The following is a 24,615-nucleotide window of genomic DNA, read 5'->3' as shown; positions in this document are numbered from 1 at the left end:
TGGTTATTGCATAGAATTCCTACAATTACCACCAAATGTGCCTCCAAAAGCACACAACATGTCCAAACAGCACTTAGATCTGTTACAACTAGAAGTCCAAGCGTTGTTACAAAAAGAAGCAATAGAACTAGTACCCAACCATCAGAAAGGAACAGGTGTTTACTCCCTGTATTTCCTAATTCCAAAAAAGGACAAAACACTGAGACCCATCTTAGACCTCAGAACACTAAATCTTTACATCAAATCAGATTCACATGGTAACACTTCAAGACGTGATTCCCTTGCTCAAACAACACGGACTACATGTCAACATTAGATCTTAAGGATGCTTACTTCCACATACCCATACATCCTTCCCACATGAAATACTTAAGGTTTGTAATCCAAGGCGTACATTACCAATTCAAAGTGTTACCGTTCGGGATAACAGCACCAAGAGTATTCACAAAATGCCTTGTGGTAGTAGCTGCACATATCAGGAGACAGCACATACACGTATTCCCTTACCTAGACGATTGGTTAATAAAAACCAGCACTCGGCAACAATGTCTTCAACACACAAAATACGTCATAGAAACCCTTCACAAGCTAGGGTTCTCAATAAACTACCAAAAATCACATTTACAACCGTGTCAAATACAACAATACTTAGGAGCAACAATCAACACACAAAAAGGGATTGCCACTCCAAGTCCACAAAGGGTACAAGCGTTCCAAAATGTAATACTAAACATGCACCCAAACCAACACTATCAAGTGAGGTTTGTGATGAAACTTCTAGGCATGATGTCTTCATGCATAGCCATTGTCCCAAACGCAAGATTACACATGCGGCCCTTACAACAGTGCCTAGCAACACAATGGACACAAGCACAGGGTCAACTTCAAGATCTAGTGTTGATAGACCGCCAAACACACTCCTCGCTTCAATGGTGGAATCCTATAAATTTAAACCAAGGGCAGCCATTCCAAGACCATGTGCCTCAATACGTGATCACAACAGATGCTTCCATGGTAGGGTGGGGAGCACACCTCAACCAGCACAGCATACAGGGACAATGGGACGCTCAACAAAGCCAGCTTCATATAAATCATCTAGAACTACTAGCAGTGTTTCTAGCATTGAAAGCATTTCAACCATTAATAGCCCACAAACACATTCTTGTCAAAACAGACTTGACAACAATGTATTACATAAACAAACAGGGAGGGACACACTCATCACAACTGTGTCTCTTAGCACAAAAGATTTGGCATTGGGCAATTCACAATCACATTCGCCTAATAGCACAGTACATCCCAGGAATTCAAAACCAGTTAGCCGACAATCTGTCGGGATCACCAACAAATCCACGAATGGGAAATTCATCCCCAGATACTACAAACTTACTTTCAAAACTGGGGAACACCACGAATAGACCTATTCGCAACAAAAGAAAACGCAAAATGCCAAAACTTCGCGTCCAGGTACCCACACCCTCACTCCAAGGGCAATGCGTTATGGATGAGTTCGTCAGGGATATTTGCTTACGCTTTTCCCCCTCTCCCACTCCTTCCGTATCTAGTAAACAAATTGAGTCAAAACAAATCCAAACTAATACTAGTAGCACCAACTTGGGCTCGCCAACCATGGTACACAACACTACTAGATCGGTAAGTAGTACCTCATATCAAACTACCAAACAGACCAGATCTGTTAACTCAACACAAACAACAGATCAGACACCCGAATCCAGCATCGCTCAATCTAGCAATTTGGCTTCTGAAGTCTTAGAATTTGGACATTTAGACCTTACACAAGAATGTTTGGAGGTCATTAAACAAGCTAGGAAACCTACTACAAGACATTGTTACGCAAATAAATGGAAAAGATTTGTTTATTACTGCCATAATAATCAAATTCAACCACTACATGCGTCCACAAAAAACATTGTAAGCTACTTATTACACTTACAAAAATCAAAGCTAGCTTTTTCGTCCATTAAAATACATCTCACAGCAATATCTGCCTATCTGCAGATTACACATTCAACATCACTCTTTAGAATCCCGGTCATAAAAGCATTTATGGAGGGTCTAAAGAGAATCATACCTCCAAGAACACCACCAGTTCCCTCATGGAACCTCAATATTGTATTAACACGACTCATGGGGTCCACCATTTGAAACCATGCACTCTTGTGAGATGCAATACTTAACCTGGAAAGTAGCCTTCCTAATAGCTATCACATCTCTTAGAAGAGTAAGTGAAATACAAGCATTTACTATACTATACCCTTTATACAAATACACAAACATAAAGTGGTTCTATGCACAAATCCCAAATTTTTACCAAAAGTTATATCACCGTTCCACCTAAATCAAACTGTGGAACTCCCAGTCTTTTTACCATAACCAGACTCGGTAGCCGAAAGGGCATTACATACATTAGACATCAAAAGGGTACTAATGTATTACATTGATAGAACAAAACAATTTCGCAAAACAAAACAATTGTTTGTAGCCTTACAAAAGCCTCATGCAGGAAATCCAATACCCAAACAAGGCATTGGCAGATGGATAGTTAAATGTATTCAAACCTGCTATGTTAAAGCAAAGAGAGACCTGCCTATTACACCGAAGGCACACTCCACTAGAAAGAAAGGCCCCACAATGGCCTTTCTAGGAAATATACCTATGACAGAAATCTGTAAGGCAGCCACATGGTCTACGCCTCATACATTCACAAAACATTATTGTGTGAATGTGTTAACAACACAACAAGCCACAGTAGGGCAGGCAGTATTGCGAACATTATTTCAAACAACTTCAACTCCTACAGGCTAAACCACTGCTTTTGGGGGAGATAACTGCTTACTAGTCTATGCACAGCATGTGTATCTGCAGCTACACATGCCATCGAACGGAAAATGTCATTTACCCAGTGTACATCTGTTCGTGGAATGAGAGGCTGCAGATTCACACGCGCCCTCCTGCCTCCCCGGGAACCTGTAGCTGTTTAAGTTGATAAGTATATATATATTATATGTTGATAAAACTTGTACATTTGTAAATATATATATCATTTTTTACACACATTATGTACATACATACTTACTCCATTGCATGGGCACCTTTACTATATACACAACTCCTACCTAAACCTCTGCGGGGAAAAACAATCTAAGATGGAGTCGACGCCCATGCGCAATGGAGCCGAAAGAGGAGGAGTCCCTCGGTCTCGTGACTCGAAAAGACTTCTTCGAAGAAAAACAACTTGTAACACTCCGAGCCCAACACTAGATGGCAGGATAACGCACAGCATGTGAATCTGCAGCGTCTCATGCTACGAACAGATGTACACTGGGTAAGTGACATTTTCCATATATATATATATATGAAACCCTAAAATTACCCTTACCACCTCTAAACCATAAAACTACCCTTACCACCCTTAACCACTACCTACTCCGAAACCCTGAAATTACCCTTATCACCCTTTGCAACTACCCACCCCATAGCCTTAAAAATACCCTTACCACCCCTTTACCACTACCCACCCATTAACCCTAAAATGACCCTTTCCACCACTTACCATTACTCACCTCTAAACCCTGAAAATAGCCTTAACACCCTTTACTACTACCCACCTATACCCTAAGGTTTCCCTTAACACCCTTTACCACTGCCCACCCCCTAAACCCTAAAATTACCCTTAACACCCTTTGCCACTATCCATAGATATATATATGCCATGCGTGGTAAAGGCAGGCATGATAAAGGCACAAAGATGTATCTAGGAGGTAAAGGCTTTGTGGTAAAGGCTGTTTCCCATCCAGCCATCCTTTAAAAGAACATATTCCATAATGTATATTAATAAGTAAAGAATGGCAAAGCAACATAAATTCTCTGACTTCCTGGTACAAGCATTAAAATGTAACAATAAAAATTGATGCCTTTAAGTTATTTGCCAAAAATAATAAAACCATTTTATAGTCTATCACAGCATAGTGTACCATCATTCTCAAATTACACTTAAGAATCAACGGTCAATAGAGAAGTATTCTGGGATTTGAAACTGACCCAAATTGCTTTTAGCATTATTTATAAAACCACTAACACTGTTCACGCACAAAAAGTCTAAGTGTAATACTTCTGGTAAATAAAGTCTTATTTTAATAAATAAAGAAAAGGTTAATTTGCATGAAAACTATTTGGATAAACACAGGGTTATTCAGTTTTTCCTTTTAAACCTCTGCCATTTCTTCTCTAGTGTGAGTTTTTGGTAAGAAAAGTGTGTTTAAATGTAGTGTGTGTTTAAGACTGCAGAACTGCCTCCTGTCTACAGAGGCAGAGCTGAGCAAGAAATATAAACACACTTGATGAAACACAGGTCCCCACAAGGCATTCAAAAAAAAAAAAAAAAGGTGTAAACATTGACACAGATGTTACTGAAGCCATTTTTATTTTTATCTTTTAGAGGACATTACCTTGTGAGGACCTGGGTTCAGGTCCCCACAGTGTAATTAAGTCCCCACAGCGTGAGTGTTAACACCCACCCACACACACACCCACCCACACACACACACACACACACCCCCCCCCCTTTTGGGAAAAGTGCCAGTGGTACCAAGGGCACTGTAACCAGGGAAGTTCCCTAAGGGCTACAGCATGAGTTGTGCCACCCTAAGGGGCCCCTCACTTAACCTATGCACACTGCCATTGGAGATTGTGTGTGTTGGTGGGGAGAAAGATTGTTATTAGGCCATTTCTGCCCCCCTTAGGTGAAGATGGGGCCTATTTTTATTAGGCCAGTCTGCCCCCAAGAAGGGGCAGAAACAACTAGACACCAGGGATTTTATTTTTTTATTTTTTGCACCAATTTTTTTAAAAAGGGGAGCGACCCTTTATGTATTGCCATAAAACTTCAAACTCAGGAGAAGTAATCAATATTTTCATTTCTAAAGTCTCTTCTGCACCATTAATCAGCATTGTTCTTGGCCTCGAGAAGAGTCTTGCAAAAAGCGGTTGCCAATTTTCTTTTAGTTTATTTCTTAAATTCTCTATAAGTGGATATGAACCCTTGAGGATTTGCGTTTTCATTGGTGCTACATCCCCTGACAAAGATTTAACAAGAAAAAAAGTTTTCTTTCATCCTCACAGTGATGAATGTGAAGAATGAGTAATACTAGTGTGATCCAACTCTCACAGCCCAGGAAATGTAATTGAGATAATTTCATCTAGTTACATCATTACCCCTCAAGTGTTTGGAAAGCAACTTCCCCAGAAGAGGAGCTTGTTTGTGGTCCCTATGTTAGATTACCAGGCAGGTGCCGCGCATGACCTTCAGTTCTAGGGAAGGTGCTTTCAAGAATGCTGTCTGAGGTCTGGACACTGTAATTAACTTAATGCAGTTATCATTAAGGTAGTTGCATTGCCCGGTTCCTGACAGTGATTCTAAGGCAATATTAGTGAGTTTTGGCTTATCTTTTTTCTACTGCATATTAACCTTAATTTTCTCCTCCACTTTGAAAAAAGGTAAATTTCACCAGATTTGAAATTTGCTCTGAAATTCCTTCACCCCCCGCTTGTACATTGAACACGCCTTTCTTCAATACCTGTTTCATTAGAATGGAATACTAGATTATTTTACTTCTCAGATTCTCCTTCATCCTTGTCTGTGGTAAAATATTGTTTTGAAGTCTTTTTATTAGAAAATAAAACATTACTTGCCTGTGATGTTAGAGGTGGACAGCTTTTACATTACTACTGGATATTACCCTAGAGTGCTCAGAGATATTCATGTATTCATTACTCTCCAAGTTAGAGTTAGAGGTGGCGGCAGGTTAGAGCATTCTGGGAGTTGTTTGGCCTATTTACACACCAAAAAGCAATAATTTATTTATTATTTCTGCTGATACATTTGTTTTCTAGGATTCCCTTAACCCTATATGTATTCTGAGGTTATATATATCACTTGTGAGCAAGGCTACGGCTGAAACGCGTCAATAAATGTAAAATTGCATGGCCATGGTGTCCGGTTATCCTTTTCTGGATTATGAAATTGCTGTACGTGAGATTTTTGGGCTTCTGGAACCCGCACCAGACCGCTTAAGACAAAGCTATACTCCTCTGAAGAGCTCTAATGAGAGCGAAACACGTGTCAGGGGTTGCTTTACTCATTCCAGGTTGGCTTGGATGGTATTTGACCAGTCCAAAGCTGTAATACTGTGCCTGGAGTGGTAAATGGCTTTTGTCATTTTACAGCTCGGCAAGGATGACACTATGTCAATCCTATGCTTAAAGATTTTGCTGTACAAATGGCAAAAGACTTTGTCACTATCTAGCTCGGCGAGGATAGCACTGTGCTAATCCTATGCTTAAAGACTTTGCTAGATAAGCAGACATTTGAGGTGAGCAAATCTAGAGTGTCGCTGGTGTTGCAGGGTGCTCCTTACTAGAGCAGCTCTCCACCTAAAATTGGGAACTTCCCAGAGTTCTCCTTTGTTTTTTGCATAATTTATGCGGCGCTCTATCCCTGAAAGGGTTTTGGTTTGACTTATACTGGGTGCTCCCTTGTGTCTGGACAAAGCTATACTCCTCTGAAGAGCTCTAATGAGAGCGAAACACGTGTCAGGGGTTGCTTTACTCATTCCAGGTTGGCTTGGATGGTATTTGACCAGTCCAAAGCTGTAATACTGTGCCTGGAGTGGTAAATGGCTTTTGTCATTTTACAGCTCGGCAAGGATGACACTATGTCAATCCTATGCTTAAAGATTTTGCTGTACAAATGGCAAAAGACTTTGTCACTATCTAGCTCGGCGAGGATAGCACTGTGCTAATCCTATGCTTAAAGACTTTGCTAGATAAGCAGACATTTGAGGTGAGCAAATCTAGAGTGTCGCTGGTGTTGCAGGGTGCTCCTTACTAGAGCAGCTCTCCACCTAAAATTGGGAACTTCCCAGAGTTCTCCTTTGTTTTTTGCATAATTTATGCGGCGCTCTTTCCCTGAAAGGGTTTTGGTTTGATATATATATATATATATATATATATATGTTCGATGGCATGTGTAGCTGCAGATACACATGCTGTGCACAGTCCGCCGTCTGGTGTTGGGCTCTGAGTGTTACAAGTTGTTTTTCTTCTAAGAAGTCTTTTCGAGTCACGAGACCGAGGGACTCCTCCCCTTTCGATTCCATTGCGCATGGGCGTCGACTCCATCTTAGATTGTTTTTTTTCCGCCATCGGGTTCGGACGTGTTCCTTTTCGCTCCGTGTTTCGGGTCGGAAAGTTAGTTAGAATCTCGGAAAAAACGTCGGTATTGTTGCGTTCGGTATCGGGTTAGTTAGAACAAATCGACACCGAATTTGGAAGAGCTTCGGTGGTCCTTCGGGGTAATTTCGATCCTCCGTCGGGGCCTGGTCGGCCCGACCGCGTGCGACTTCAAGACTGATGGAACGGACCCCGTTCCGATTCTGTCCAAAATGCCATAACAAATATCCGTATACGGATCAGCATTTGGTCTGTAACTTGTGCTTGTCCCCCGAGCACAAGGAGGATACGTGTGAGGCCTGTCGAGCGTTTCGGTCCAGGAAGACGCTGAGAGACCGAAGAGCCAGAAGACTACAAATGGCGTCCACGCCCACAGGTCCACATCGGTTCGAGGAGGAAGAAGAAGAAACTTTCTCCATCCACGAGTCGGATTCCGAAGAACTCGACGCCGAAGAAACGTCAACCGTGAGTAAGACGTAGAAAATTAGGACTCACGAAAAGTCCACAAAAGCCCAGGGGACGCCACCGCCAACAGGCCATGGCTTAACCCAAAAACAAGGCGACCGAGCCAAGGCACCGAAAATGGGCATGCTGGTGTCGAAGTCATCCGACTCCGGTCGTGATACCGCCACACAGCAACCTCGGAGCCGAGACAGCGGCTCCGAGAAACCTCGGCACAAAGACGGCGCCGAAAAGTTTCAGGAACCGAGACACCGAGCCGAAGCAAAAGAAAATTTCTTCGGAACCGAAAAGAACTTCCGAAAAGATTTCGGTCCCGAAACACCCAGCCTCGGAGCCGAAAAGTAGTTCCTATACAGAGGAACAAGGGCTAACCACCCAATTACATAGATTTGGAGAGGACCTTCAAACTGTGGAACCTGACCACACACAGAGAAGGCTTCATATCCATGAAGACACAGGGAAGATAACCACTCTTCCCCCAATCAAGATCAAAAGGAAACTTGCCTTTCAACAAGGGGACAAGCAACCACAGGCAAAGGTGGCAAAGAGAACAACCCCACCACCTTCTCCACCACCATCAACACATGCATCACCAGCAACCACTCCACCACTAATGCACTCACCAGCTCATACCGCAATGAGTCAGGATGACCCCGATGCATGGGATCTCTACGATGCTCCAGTGTCTGACAACAGCCCAGACTCTTATCCCACAAAGCCTTCGCCACCTGAGGACAGTACATCTTATACACAGGTGGTCGCAAGAGCAGCCGAGTTTCACAATGTATCATTACATTCGGAACCAATTGAAGATGACTTTCTCTTTAACACCTTATCCGCAACCCATAGCCAATACCAAAGTCTTCCCATGCTCCCAGGAATGCTAACACATTCGAAACAAATATTTCAGGATCCAGTTAAAGGCAGGGCCATAACTCCAAGGGTGGAGAAAAAATACAAGCCACCACCCACAGATCCTATATATATTACAACACAACTGACACTGGACTCAGTAGTTGTGGGGGCAGCTCGTAAGAGAGCCAACTCTCATACCTCAGGCGACGCACCGCCTCCGGACAAAGAGAGCCGCAAGTTTGATGCTGCGGGTAAAAGGGTTGCAGCACAAGCAGCAAATCAGTGGCGTATTGCCAACTCTTAGGCACTTTTGGCAAGATACGACAGGGCTCATTGGGATGAAATGCAACATTTAATCGAACACTTACCCAAGGAGTTCCAAAAAAGAGCGCAACAAGTGGTGGAAGAGGGACAAAGTATCTCCAACAATCAGATACGGTCTTCCATGGATGCAGCAGACACAGCTGCAAGGACAATAAACACTGCAGTCACAATAAGAAGGCACGCATGGCTGCGCACTTCTGGGTTCAAACCGGAAATCCAACAGGCTGTGCTCAATATGCCGTTTAATGAACAGCAATTGTTTGGGCCGGAGGTAGACACTGCCATTGAGAAACTCAAAAAGGACACCGATACAGCCAAAGCCATGGGCGCACTCTACTCCCCGCAGAGCAGAGGCAAATTTAGGAAAACACCTTTTAGGGGAGGGTTTCGAGGTCAACCCACAGAAGCCACAACCTCTCAAACAAGACCTACCTACCAGGAGCAATATCAGAGGGGAGGTTTTCGCTGACAATTTAGAGGGGGCTAATTCCCCAAAAATAGAGGAAAATTTCAAGGCGCCAAAACTCCTCAAAATAAGCAGTGACTCACAAGTCACACACCCCCATCACTTAACACCTGTGGGGGGAAGACTAAGCCAGTTTTACAAACTTTGGGAGGAAATAACAACAGATACTTGGGTCCTAGCAATTATCCAGCATGGTTATTGCATAGAATTTCACCAATTCCCTCCAAACGTACCACCGAAAACACACAATATGTCAAAACAACATATATAGATATTCTAGGACTAGAAGTTCAAGCACTGCTACAAAAGGACGCAATAGAATTAGTACCAATTCAACAAAAGAACACAGGAGTTTACTCACTGTACTTTCTAATACCCAAAAAGGACAAAACTCTGAGACCAATACTAGATCTCAGAACACTAAATACCTACATAAAATCAGACCACTTTCACATGGTCACGCTACAAGACGTAATCCCACTGCTCAAACAGCAAGACTACATGACAACATTAGATCTAAAGGATGCGTATTTCCATATACCAATACATCCTTCACACAGGAAATACCTAAGGTTTGTATTTCAAGGAATACATTACCAATTCAAAGTGTTACCATTCGGAATAACAACTGCGCCAAGAGTTTTTACAAAATGCCTGGCAGTAGTAGCTGCGCATATCAGAAGGCAGCAAATACATGTGTTCCCGTACTTAGACGACTGGTTAATCAAAACCAACACGCTAAAACAGTGCTCACAGCACACAAAATATGTCATACAAACCCTTCACAGACTAGGGTTCTCCATCAACTACGCGAAGTCACATCTTTTACTGTGTCAAACGCAGCAATACTTAGGAGCGTCAATCAACACAGTAAAAGGGATTGCCACTCCAAGTCCACAACGGGTTCAAACATTTCACAAAGTAATACAGGTCATGTATCCAACACAAAAGATACAAGTCAGAATGGTAATGAAACTACTAGGCATGATGTCTTCATGCATAGCCATTGTCCCAAACGCAAGGTTACACATGCGGCCCTTACAACAGTGCCTAGCATCACAATGGTCACAAGCACAGGGTCAACTTCTAGATCTGGTGTTGATAGACCGCCAAACATACATCTCGCTTCTATGGTGGAACAGTACAAATTTAAACCAAGGGCGGCCTTTCAAAGACCCAGTGCCACAATACGTCATAACAACAGATGCTTCCATGACAGGGTGGGGAGCACACCTCAATCAACACAGCATCCAATGACAATGGGACATACATCAGAGACAGTTTCACATAAATCACTTGGAAATGTTAGCAGTATTTCTAGCACTGAAAGCATTTCAACCCATAATAACCCAAAAATACATTCTTGTCAAAACAGACAAAATGACGACAATGTATTATCTAAACAAACAAGGAGGGACACACTCGACACAGCTGTGCCTCCTAACACAAAAAATATGGCATTGGGCGATTCACAACCACATTCGCCTAATAGCACAATTTATTCCAGGGATTCAGAACCAGTTGGCAGACAATCTCTCTTGAGATCACCAACAAACCCACAAATGGGAAATTCACCCCCAAATACTAAACAATTACTTTCAAATTTGGGGGACACCTCAAATAGATCTATTTGCAACAAAGGAAAACTCAAAATGCCAACACGTCGCATCCAGGTACCCACAAGATCAATCCCAAGGCAATGCTCTATGGATGAACTGGTCAGGGATATTTGCATACGCTTTTCCCCCCTCTCCCTCTCCTTCCATATGTAGTAAACAGGTTGAGTCAAAACAAACTCAAACTCATACTAATAGCACCAACATGGGCAAGGCAACCTTGGTACACGACACTACTAGACCTGTCAGTAGTACCTCATGTCAAACTACCCAACAAACCAGATCTGTTAACACAACACAAACAACAGATCAGACATCCAAATCCAGCATCTTTGAATCTAGCAATTTGGCTCCTGAAATCCTAGAATTCAGACACTTGCACCTCACACAAGAATGTATGGAGGTCATAAAACAAGCTAGAAAACCTACCACTAGACACTGCTAAGCAAACAAGTGGAAAAGATTCGTGTATTACTGCCAGAATAGTCAAATTCAGCCATTACACGCATCTCCAAAAGATATAGTAGGATATTTACTACATTTGCAAAAATCAAATCTAGCCTTCTCTTCCATAAAGATACATCTCACAGCAATATCAGCTTACCTGCAAATTACTCATTCAACTTCACTATTTAAAATACCAGTCATTAAAGCGTTTATGGAAGGCTTAAAAAGGATCATGCCACCAAGAACACCACCTGTTCCTTCATGGAACCTCAACATTGTCTTAACAAGACTCATGGGTCCTCCTTTCGAGCCCATGCATTCTTGTGAAATGCAATACTTAACGTGGAAAGTTGCATTTTTGATTGCCATTACATCTCTAAGAAGAGTGAGCAAAATTCAGGCATTTACCATACAAGAACCATTTATTCAGATACATACAAATAAAGTAGTTCTAAGAACAAATCCAAAATCTTTACCAAAGGTTATCTCACCGTTCCACTTAAATCAAACAGTAGAATTACCAGTGTTCGTCCCACAACCAGATTCTGTAGCTGAAAGAGCACTACATACATTAGACATCAAAAGAGCACTAATGTACTACATTGACAGAACAAAACTAATTAGAAAAACAAAACAACTATTTATTGCCTTTCAAAAACCTCATACAGGAAATCCAATTTCAAAACAAGGCATTGCTAGGTGGATAGTTAAGTGTATTCAAACCTGCTATCTTAAAGCAAAGAGAGAGCTGCCTATTACACCAAAGGCACACTCAACCAGAAAGAAAGGGGCTACCATGGCCTTTCTAGGAAATATTCCAATGAACGAAATATGTAAGGCAGCAACATGGTCTACGCCTCATACATTTACCAAGCACTACTGTGTAGATGTGTTAACTGCACAACAAGCCACAGTAGGTCAGGCTGTACTAAGAACATTATTTCAAACTACTTCAACTCCTACAGGCTGAACCACCGCTTTTGGGGAAATAACTGCTTACTAGTCTATGCACAGCATGTGTATCTGCAGCTACACATGCCATCGAACGGAAAATGTCACTTACCTAGTGTACATCTGTTCGTGGCATGAGTCGCTGCAGATTCACATGCTCCCACCCGCCTCCCCGGGAGCCTGTAGCCGTTTAGAAGTAGATCTTGAACATTTGTACATTTGTAAATATATTACTTTAACCTTTATTATGTACACACGTATTCATTCCATTGCATGGGCACTATTAGTAACATACACAACTCCTACCTCACCCTCTGCGGGGAAAACAATCTAAGATGGAGTCGACGCCCATGGGCAATGAAATCGAAATGGGAGGAGTCCCTCGGTCTCGTGACTCGAAAAGACTTCTTCGAAGAAAAACAATTTGTAACACTCCGAGCCCAACACCAGACGACGGACTGTGCACAGCATGTGAATCTGCAGCGACTCATGCCACGAACAGATGTACACTAGGTAAGTGACATTTTCCATATATATATATATATATGTGTGTGTGTGTGTGTGTGTGTGTTTTTTATATATATATATATATATATATATATATATATATATATATATATATATATATATATATACACACACATATATCATTGCTATACAAATTTGATTATAGGTAAGGTCCTGCTGTTTTTTTTCGTATTTTTTTTTGCAACCTCCCTATTTCCTTTAGAGTTGTATTTTAACATCTTGTGGCGCACATTGGTGATAGATGACTTTTACATGGAATCTTTAAGATGGTTATTCCCACTTGAATTTCTTATTGTTTGGTTACATTTTGCCTCTTTTGTTTAGGAAAACAGGCAGCTCCTAAATGAAAGAATTAAACTGGAAGGCACTATCACACGAGTAGAGACGTACCTAAATGAAAATCTTAGGAAACGATTAGATCAAGTGGAACAGGTAAGTTAAATGGTAATCCACAACTTTTTATGCTGTATTGTTTTAAGTGGATGTCCCGAAGAGATAGTTACTGACAAAATTATGAGCAGATGATCCGGTTTAATTAATATAAAACACTTTTCTCAAGTGGGAAGTAGGCATATAGGTGTTAAAGTTGGTTGTTCACTGGGATTACTAATGCCTGCCTTTTCCCATACTGGTGAGAAGTGTGGTCTCTGTAGTAGTCCAGATGAAGTAATTGTTTCACATCTAAAGTAATCGCAATTATTTTTAATATCAGGTGTCATAACTGTTATTATAAATTAGATTTAAAGTAATATGAATACAGTGGTTTTTGACCAAACGTTTAGAATGTTATTTTGTCTCCCTCCATGACGTATAAAGTCAGTTTAATTTGTCTTTTGCCCTTTAGCTTCTATTGCATTGCATGAGTTGTTGTACCATTCCAGGATGTCTGAGTCAAGTTATCACTAACCTGTAGATTAATTTTGCTGCAGGAACAAAAGGACACCCAGCTGTCTCTTTCCCTGTCAACAGTTCCAAACGCGTCCAAGATAGTGCTCGATACTGACTGCGAAGAGGGATACAGAAATATGAAGGAAGAGAAAATTTAGATTTATGTCACACAGCTAGTCTTGGAAAACTCAGAGAGCTAGTTTTGGAAAGCCACTGCTCCTTCATGCTATGAGTTGTCTCTGTGTGACACCATACCAACTCTATTCCTCTCCATAAGTGGCAGTCGGAGCCACACAAAAGCATCACCTGTGTGTGTTGTAATTTCTTTTCTTTATGAGCCTTCAGGCATGCACCCAGAAATCTGCTCCCCTTTTTCTGCACTCTTTGAAAAGATTTGTTCCTATATATTTCTCCAGTGTGGAAGCTAGCATGTCACCCCCTAACACTACAGGATTTCAACTTTGTGAATACTGTCACACAAAGATGTCTAGAACAGATCCCCTCAGGGTATGCCTCTGGTGTTTGATTTCGACACAGGACTCCACGGCCTGTGCAACTGCTACCAGATGAGTCCGATCTGTGAAAGAGAGGTGAAGCTCTATGTGGTGAAACACTGCAGTGCTTCCATGCAGGTTGAAGTTGGGAGTGCACACCCGCTTCCTTTCCCGAAGTCATTCCAGCAGCAGATCTCCTTCGTGGTTGAAGTCTCCAGGTAAAACTACAAAGATAGGAAGTCCAAGCAGGACTCTGCCCTTTCCCACCACTTCTGTTCTTCAGAGAAGGAGCAAGGGTGTCACTGTGGCTCCAGGTCTCACTCCCGTTCCACCAAGGAGCTGCTTCCAACTTTGTTCTAGATGCACCCTGAGTTCTTGTGTCCGTAGGCGATGTCACATTAAGTTGATGCATTTCGAGAGGCCATGGTGAACACCTTAGGCATGTTTCCAGCTTTCTCTAGCACGCCTATGGGCCCCAAGGTTCTTATTAGGCCTCTATTTGGAATACCACCGGCAAATCGGTCCTCTGTGGATGAAAATGACAGAAAGCACATCTGCTCTACTGTCATTAAGGAGAGCTGCTGAAGTGCTTGACCTCCGCCCCCCCCACCCCCCAACCTGGAGTTAAAGACAAGGACCTTCAGCACTGACCAAACCTCTTCTGTCCTTCAACTAAGCCCTGAAGTGCTAAGGAAGCCGGCAAGTCTTCTGGGATTGGGAGGCATTCAAGGGCACACTATTGGCACTTGTTCTAAACCAAGTTTGGTCCCTCTGGTCTATGGACAGAACACCTGTCGCCAAAGACCAGTTCCAGGTGAACCAGGTTTCTCTACCCAGCATACACATTCTGGAAGTTTGTTGGTGCATGCATCCACCAGTAGAGTCAAACCGAACCCCTTTTTGACTCCTCCTGCTGACAAGAGAGTCCAAAACATAGGGAAATATTTGGGAAAATAATGTTCTCCTTGGCTATTCTTGCACTGAGGTCTGTCAGTTCAGCTGCTTTTTTAGATATTATACCCATGCACTTTAGGACAAGGTTCATGAGGTATTACCAGCAGTCCCAGAAGACTTGTGGGCTTCCTTGTCCCAAACCATTCACCCTGGTTGCGGCCAAGTTAAATCATCCACTTGGGCTAAGACAACACTGATTGTTAAGGAAGGGCTCTCAGGACAAGCATGGTGCTCTGATGCCAAGCGTGGATTAGTTGCACAGGCTTCAAGGACATCTAGGTCCCTTTAATAGATAATGCTCGGACAGTTCCTGCCTATTTGGCAAAAAGGCAGCTTGACCCTGGAATGTTTTAAGTGGAGCCCCGCCACAGCACGCTCTTTAAGTCTTTAGGCACCAGCTCGTCAGTGCCCCCACCCCAACAAGAGTTGTCGGTGATGATGGATGTGTCAGTACTGGGTTGAGAAGGACATCTGGGAGAAACTGTGGTTTCCAGCAGAGACCTGCCTCCACAAGAATCTGTTGGACCTGTGGCTAGTCACTTGTCATTGAAGGCCTACCTGCCTACCATTAAAGGGAGGGTGGTGCATGTGCTCACAGACAACACAACCCCCAGGTGGTATTGCAGCAAGCAGGGCGAGGGAGGTGGGTTTGGCCAAGGGTCCAGTACCGAGAGGCCCTGTGCCTCTGGAACTGGTGGATTTATCAGGGGATTTGTCTGATTGTAGACTACCAGAAAGAATCATTAAACTTCAGGGTGAATGAGTTCAGGAGCTGACACCGAGAAGATCACAAATAGTGGTGACACCCAGAGGGTGGTGCAGGGCGACTTTCGGCAGTGGGATAACCATGACTTGACCTTCTTGCCATCTGGGCGAACATGCAGTGTCAATACTTTTGCACACTAGAATTCCAAGAAGGCTCCCCTCAGAGACACATTCTGATTTCAGTAGTGTACAGATCTCAGGTGTGCCTTCCTGCCGCTACCTCTCCTGCTTCTAGTTCTGAGTAAGATCGGGAACAACCGGGCCCAAACCATCCTTATGGCTATTGATTAGGCTTGAAGAGTGTGGTACCTAGAACTTCTAGCCCTGAGTATTTGTTCTTCAATCAGACTGCTACTTTGGGCGGATCTTCTGTCAGCAGCAGCCGCGCAGGTTCTTGCACCCTTTTCTGTGCAACCGAAACCTGAATGGATATTAAGTGGTGTCTGTTGATCTTCTTTGACTTCCCTCCTGAAGTTGTTGATGTCATCTTACCAGCTAAGCACCCTTCCACAAAGTCTCTGTATGTCAGTGCACTGGGCTAAGTTTGTGGATTGGTGCAGTACCCACCAGATGGACCCATTGCAGGCCAAACTGTAAAAATATTGTTTTTATCTTTGGCCCAGCAAAGACTTGCTGTTGACACTATTAAAGGTTACTTGTCAGATCTCTCTGCCTTCTTATGCTTCCCTTACCAGCTGCTTTTGTTTAAATCACCCGTTCTGATGCGTTTTGTAGGAAATGTGCCTCTTTTAGAAATTTTCACCCCTACTTTTTGCCTTGTACAAATTTGACTAAAAGTGCACCAGGTTCCTGCTAACCAGGTTCCCAGTGCCAGATTTCTTTCCCTAAAACTGTGCAATTGTTCCCCAATTTGCAACAACTTTGGTCCCTTCTATAAGTCCCAAGCAAATGATACCCATGGTACCGAGGGCATTGGCACCAAAGAGAGTACCCAGGGACTGGGCTGCAGCATGTATTGTGCAACCCTCAGGGACCCCTCACCTAGCACACACAAACTGCCATTGCAGACTTTGTGTCTTGGTGCAGCTAAAAGTGAAAATACGACTTGGCCCACAACCTATGTGCCATGTCTCTTAACACTGCATGCAATATATGTAAATCACCCTCAGGCCTTACAGCCCTAAGGTAGGGTGCATTATATTACATTTGAAAACATATCTGCTAGAGCAGATATGTCCCTGGTATGTCTATGTCAATTCTCAGACATAGTGAGTAAACAGGGGAGCCATTTTAAGTTCATGTGCTGGACATTGGTCCATACGAGTTCCCCAGCCTACATGATGGCTTCACTGAAAATGGTATATCTGATAGAGACTTCTAGTTGCAGATTCCTTACCTTTGAATTTCCCCAGGTATCAGACTGGATCAGGAGATTTTTTTCTTTGAGCAGTACCCCTGTGCGCCATTAGGTGGCATCAGTCAACTCCGCGGACATCTTTGGCATCCTGGTCATCGTGATGACGTCGCAGTCGTATATAGGTGCCACCCCGGCGCGCTGACATCAGTTCTTTTCTTTCCACACCAGCCTACGTGCAGATCCAGAGAAAAGCTACCCCAGTCATTTTTTGACTAACTGCAACATTTTCTCGCATTCGTTTTTTGGCGAGTTTTGCTGCGTCAAGGGATGTCCCGTAAGACCGCATTCAAGCCCTGCGACTCCTGTCACCCCATGATGTCGGTGACTGATCAGCACCGCGTGTGTCTCTGCTGTCTGGAGCGCGACTACGACCCAAAGTCGTGCTCTGAGTGTCTGGCCATAAACCAGAAAGCTTTGAGGGCTTTGAGGGAGCGGTCCCTGAAGCTTATGGGGCTCAACACACTACTCTGCGTCGTTCCCGTTCGAGAGGAAGGTCAGGAGACCGGTCACAGAGTCACCACCACCATTCTTCTTCATCCAAGTCATCTGGACATTCGGGTAAGAAGAAGAAGTTGAATAAGGCGAAACGTTCTTCGAATTCGCCATGTCGCTCACGCAATGTGACGTCCCTGGAGCCTCAGTCTGGGTCCACTCCTTTCCTTTCCGAATTTCTGGGGCTACCCCTGCCCAACTAAAGGAGTTCTATGAGGCCATGCACCTCATATTTGGGCAGTCCGACCCATCCTCGTCACCTTCGGGACCAGGCGAGTTGGTGAGGGCCCCCTCTGGTTCAAAGTCAGCTACTTAGGTCCCAACTTAGGAGGGCATCTCAGGATCCACTTTGGATCCGTCCCAACGTCAGTCATGCCAACGGGACCTTCCCCAGCGTCGGGTCAGACGCCGACACTCCTGGCGCCGATTATGCCCACAATCCACTTCAATCCTATACTCATCCCCGACGGCCCAGAGCCGGAAAGACGTCGCTGGACGCCGATACCGTTTTCCATGGACTCTGCTGTGCCCAGGGTTGATCCTGAACCCTATTACTTTGGGTATGGGTATGGATATGGGGATAGTGTACAGGGGTCCCTGGACCCTTTCGAAGACCAGCTTGAACCCGAACTGGACTGGGTGCAGGATTTGGGTGATGCCAGTGGGTTGGACACCTCCGCAGACACTGATATGTTTTCTCTCCGTACCGTGGCTACAAAGGAGGGAGCATCATACTCTTTGGTGGTGAGAATGGCGGCTGAGGTTCTGAACCTCGAGCTTCCTTCTATGGAGGCCAGGCCTAACCTTCTGACCGAAGTGTTTCAGACGTCCTACTGGGGGCCTGGTCCAAACCCGGCACAGGGACTCCTGTATATAGGACGATTGCCCACCGCCATAGGCCTGCGCCGAATGATCCACATTTCCTCACCCAACACCCTACGCCTGAGAGCCTTGTCATCCAGGCTTCCTCATCCTCTGCTGCATTCCCTACTGGGAATAAAAAAGACTGGACAATTTAGAGAAGAAGATGTTTTCTTCTGCCAGTCTAGAGCTGCGGTCCGTGAACACCGCATGCTTTTTGGGCCGCTATTCCCATACTCTCTGGGATACGGTTGCGCAAGTACTGTCCCAAGTTCTGAAAGAAGCCTGGAATGTTCGCCCTCAAGCCATGACAGATGGGAGAGACGCAGCCAAGTTCATGATCCGTTGTGGACTGGATACAACCGACTCACTGGGCAGATCGGATGCATCAACGGTGGCACTGAGACTCCACACCTGGTTGAGGACGTCTGGCTTTTCGGGGGATGTCCAGCAATCCTTGATGGACATATCCTTTGATGGCACTCTTCTCTTTGGAGACCAGGCAGATTCTGCGCTCAAGCGCTATAAGGATTCCCGGGTGTAAGAAGCTGGCTCTGACTTTGAGATAGTATATATAGAGATAGTGTGCACAGAGTCCAGGGGTGTTCCCCCAAGAGGCTTGACAGAGGCAATAATAGATAATACTAATGCTCTATTTGTGGTAGTGTGGTCGAGCAGTTAGGCTTATCAGATGGTAGTGTTAAGCATTTGTTGTACACACACAGGCAATAAATAGGAACACACCCTCAATTACTTAACTCCAGGCCAGTAGGTTTTTATATAGAAAAATATTATTTTCTTTATTTTAGAACCACAAGAGTCAAATTGCAGGTAAGTATATTAAATGTAAGGTACTTTGCATATGTATAGATAGAACTTTGAATCAAAACAGTAATGTACACAGTTTGGCATAAAATGGCAATAGGCTATTTTAAAAGTGGACACACTGCAAAATTCAACAGTTCTTGGGAGAGCTAAGTACGGGTTAATTTATCAGGTAAGTAAAGCACTTACAAGTTCAGTCTCCGGGGCATAGGCAGCCCACCGTTTGGGGTTCAAGTCAAACCCAAACACCCAGCACCAGCAACACAGGGCTGGTCAGATGCAGAGGTCAAAGAGCGGACCAAATAACATAGGCGCCTATTGAGACTAGGGGTGCTCCGGTTTCAGTTTGCTAGCAGGTAAGTACCTGTGTCCTCGGGAAGCACACCAGGGGGGGTTTTGTAGAGCTCTGGGGAGGTCCCAAGCAGACACACAAAATACACCCTCAGTGGCAGAGGGGCGGCCAGGTGCAGTGGGCAAATAAGGCATTGGGCTTGTGATAGGAATCAATGAAGGGACCTGGGGGTCACTCAAACAATGCAGGCAGGGCACAGGGGGTCTTCTCGGGCCAGCCACCAACTGGGCAAGGGTGAGGGCCATCTGCTGGTCACTGCTGCACTGGTGGTTGGTTCCTCACGGGCCTGGGGGCTGCGGGTGCAGTGCTTCTTCCAGGCGTCTGTGTCTTTTCAGCAGGCAGTCGTGGTCAAGGAGGTCGTCTGAAGGCGTCATCGTGGGGGTGCAGAGAGGTTGGCTCAGGGTGGACACGTCGTCTGAGTCGCCTGGGGTCCTCTCTGCGGGGATGGTTTCTCTGGACACAGGCCAGGGGTGTTGGGTGCAGAGTGGTGGGGACTCACGCTTCTGGAGTGAGGTGAGAGTCCCTTTAAAGATGGTTTCTTGTTGCTTTAGACAGGGCTGCTGTCCACAGGAGTTTCTTGGTCCTTTGGAGTTGCAGGGTAGTCGTCTGAGTCGGCAGAGGTTGCTGGGCCCGCAGGATGCGTCGCTGTGGCAGGTTCTTTGAATCAGGAGACAGGCTTGTAGGGCTGGGGTCAAAGCTGGGTTTTCAGGTCAGCAGTCCTTCTTGTTGGGTCGTCAGGAATTTGATATCCTAGGTTCAGGATCGCCCTAAATATAAATTTAGGGGGGTGTTTAGGGCTGGAGGGCAGTAGCCTATGGCTACTGTCCCTGAGGGTGGCTACACCCTCCTTGTGCCTCCCTCTCTTTGGGGAGGCGAGCACATCCCTAATCCTATTTGGCTGAATCCTCCAAAGCAAGATGGAGAATTTTCTAAGGAGGGGGGGTCACATCAGCTCTGGACGCCTTAGGGGTGGACCTGGATGAGGGGGTGATGCCTCCTTGTTTTTCTCATTATCTCTCTGGACTTGCCACCAAAAGTGGGGGCTGTGTCCGGGGAGCATGCATCTAGCTGGAGTGCCCTGGGGCGTTGGAACACCAGGCTTGAGCCTTTGAGGCTCACTGCCAGGTGTTGCAGTTCCTGCAGGGGGAGGTGTGAAGCACCTCCACCCTGGACAGGCTTTGTTCCTTGTCACAGAGTGCACAAAGGCACTCATCCCATGTGGCCAGAAATTAATCTGGAAGTGGCAGGCTGGCAGAGACCAGTCAGCCTAGCACTAGCAGTTGGGCTGGCATACAGGGGGCATCTCTAAGATGCCCTCTGTGTGCATTTTGTAATACATCCAGCACTGGCATCAGTGTGGGTTTATTATTCTGAGAAGGTTGATACCAAACTTCCCAGTATTCAGTGTAGCCATTATGGAGATGTGGAGTTCGTTTTGAAAAACTCCCAGACCATATACTTAATATGGCTACACTGTACTTACAATGTTTAAGTATTGGCTTAGACACTGTAGGGGCATATTGCTCATGCAGCTATGCCCTCACCTGTGGTATAGTGCACCCTGCCTTAGGGCTTTAAGGTTTGCTAGAGGGCTGACTTACCAATGCCACAGGCAGTGGGTTGTGGGCATGGCACTCTGAGGAGAGTGCCATGTCTTCTTAGTCTTTTTCTCCCCACCAGCACACACAAGTTGTGAGGCAGTGTGCATGTGCTGAGTGAGGGGTCCCCAGCGTGGCATAATACCTGCTGCAGGCCTTAGAGACCTTCCCTGGCCACAGGGCCCTTGGTACCAGGGGTACCTTTTACATATATGTATGCCAGAGCTGTGCCAATTGTGGAGACAAAGGTACAGTTTTAGGGAAAGAACACTGGTGCTGGGGCCTAGTTAGCAGGATCCCAGCACACTTTCAATCAAAGCTGGCATCAACAAAAGGCAAAAGGTTAGGGGGTAACCATGCCAACAGTGGCATTTTCCTACACCGGGCTACAGCTCGGTCCCTTGGCCTCACAGCCGCCCCTCGCCCCACTCAGTCTGCCTCTCGCTCCTTTCGTGGCGACAGATGGGGCACCAAACTGCGTCCATTTCCAACGAGCTACCAACCTGCGCATGCTGCACAGCCCCTGCATGGACGTGGATCCACTGATCTCATGGATCAGGGAGTCAGTGGGCCATCCAGCCCACCGCCGCTCCTCCTCTGCCTCAAAACCTTCCTAGTCCGTTGGGATATCTGGGACCAGTTGGCAGCAGAATTCGCCATCATCTACCCTACTGGGAATCCATTACCACGGACAGGTGGGTTCTACAGATCGTCTGAAGGGGCTACTCCCTCCCCTTCAAGACTACTCCTTCAGCCATGCCACCATCATTTGATCACCTGTCGGAGGATCATTTGCCACTTCTCCGCGAGAAAGTCAGGGATCTTTTGGCCAAGGGAGCCATAGAGAGGGTTCCTCCGCCAGAAGTAGGTTGTGGTTGCTATTCTCGCTACTTTCTGGTGTCCAAAAAGGACAAGGGTCTTCGCCGTATCCTAGACCTCTGGTCCCTCAATCTCTTCCTCAAGAAGTAGAAGTTCAAGATTTAAGCCTGGCTCAGGTCCTTTCTGCCCTGGACCCTGGAGACTGGATGGTTGCATTGGACTTGCAGGACGGCTTCTTCCATATTCCCATCCTGCCGGCCCACAGACGTTACCTATGATTCGTGGTAGGTCACAAGCACTTTCAGTTCACCGTGATCCCCTGCCGCCTTACCAGCGCTCCTCGGGTGTTCACGAAAGTGATGGTAGTGATTGCAGCTCATCTGCGCAGGTTAGGGGGTCCCAGTCTTCCGCTACCTTGACGACTGGCTGTTAAAGACGGTCACGCCCCAGAAGGTTGTCTCCCACCTCCAGACTACGGCGAACCTCATGCATTTGCTGGTGTTCACTATCAACATGCCGAAGTCAGACCTGACTCCCTCTGTGATGATCCCTTTTATCGGAGCTGTTCTGGACACAGTGCAGTTTCAGTCTGGTAAGACGCCTCATGGCCTCCTGCATCCTGCTGGTCCAACATGCCAGATGGTAAATGCGGGCTCTGCAGTGGGACATTACGTTCTAGTGGGCACAGCATCGGGGGAATCTCTCTGACATGGTTCAGATCTCGGAGGGAAGTGCAAAGGACATGCACTGGTGGTTGTTGAATCCATATTGTGTCAAGGGCAGATCCCTCCCTTCCCCAACCAGATCTCACCGTAGTGACAGATGCATCACTCCTGGGATGGGGCGGCCACATGGGAGAGGCGGAGATCAGAGGCCTCTGGTCTCCGTCAGAGTTTGGGCTCCATATCAACCTTTTGGAACTCCGGGCGATCCAACTTGCATTGAAAGTATTCCTTCCCTCTCTCAAAGGGAAAGTGGTGCAGGTGTTCCCCGGCGACATCACTGCCACGTGGTATTGCAACAAACAGGGCGGAGTGGGTTCATGGACCCTTTGTAAAGAGGCTCTTCGCTTCTCGACATGGCTGGAATGCCAGGGCATTTCCCTGGTGGTTCAACATATGGCAGGCTCTCTGAACGCCAGAGCAGATGAACTCAGCCATCGATGCATAGTCGATCACGAATGGCGTCTCCACCCAGAGGCCTTCCCGCCAATACCACTTCTGTCCAGAGTTCTTAAGAAGATCAGGCAAGACCGGGCCCAAGTAATCTTGGGAGCTCCTGACTGGGCACGAACAGTCTGGTATCCCGAGCTCTTGAGCATGGCCATCGATCCTCCAGCCAGACTGCCCCTTTGAGAGGATCTTCTGTCGCAGCAGCAGGGGACAGTAATCCACCCAAACCTCCTTGCATGGAGATTGAGCGGCAACAGTTGATGGCTTTCGACCTTCCACCCGAAGTCCGTAATGTCATATTGGTAGCCAGGTGTCCCTCCACCAAAACGGTATACGCCTGTCGTTGTAAGAAATTTGTGGCATGGTGTATCAACAAAGGTGTTGGTCCCCTCTCTGCATCTCTCTGAGGTTTTCATCTTTATTCTCTCTCTTGCCCAGCAGGGCTCTACTCTGGGTACCCTAAAGGGATATTTGTCTGCCATCTCTGCCTTCTTAAGGCTACCAGACCAACCTTCTCTTTTCAAATCTCCCATTATTGGGGAGGTTTTTTTAAAGGCATCACTCATAAAATCCCTCCCGTTCCATTCGTCATGCCCCAGTAGGATTTAAACTTGGTCCTCACATAACTCATGTGCTCCCCTTTCAAGCCAATCCACAATTGTCCTTTATGGCTTTTAACACTTAAAACAGCCTTCTTGGTTGCCATCACCGGTGCTCGCAGAGTAAGTGCGCTTCAGGCTCTTTCTTCGAAGCCACCACTCCTAGCAGTGCATCCTGACAAAGTGGTGCTTCGTACCAGGGCTTCCTTTCTTCCCAAAGTGGTAACACCTTTTCACGTAGGCCAATTTATCACCTTGTCTACTTTTTACGCACCCCCACATCCCTCGCATGAGGAGGAGACTCCACCATCTGGATCCAAAAAGAGCGTTGGCGTTCTATCTCAATCGTACCAAAGATTTCCAGGCGGACGATCAAATCTTTGTGGGATATGTGGGTGTGAAGGAAGGAAGGAAGGGAAGGCAGTGCAGAAGAGGACCATCTCAAGATGGATAGTCCTCTGCATCAAGATGTGCTACGCTTTGGTGAAAAAGCAACCCCCTGAGGGTTTTCACACTCA

General features: G+C 45.6%; 1 protein-coding gene across 1 annotated transcript in view; it reads left to right on the top strand.

The window, feature by feature from the left end:
- SMC3 (structural maintenance of chromosomes 3) overlaps positions 1-24,615 on the top strand; it is an 849,197-nt gene that overhangs the window by 613,153 nt on the left and 211,429 nt on the right. The window contains exon 22 of the mRNA XM_069239408.1: positions 13,225-13,332. Coding sequence (XP_069095509.1) covers positions 13,225-13,332 — 108 coding nt within the window. The remainder of the gene's footprint in view (positions 1-13,224; positions 13,333-24,615) is intronic.

This window comes from Pleurodeles waltl, chromosome 6 (assembly GCF_031143425.1).
Source record: "Pleurodeles waltl isolate 20211129_DDA chromosome 6, aPleWal1.hap1.20221129, whole genome shotgun sequence".
Classification (NCBI taxonomy): domain Eukaryota; kingdom Metazoa; phylum Chordata; class Amphibia; order Caudata; family Salamandridae; genus Pleurodeles; species Pleurodeles waltl.
The sequence above is the reverse complement of the archived record's forward strand: the minus strand, read 5'-3'. Positions and strand labels throughout refer to the sequence as shown.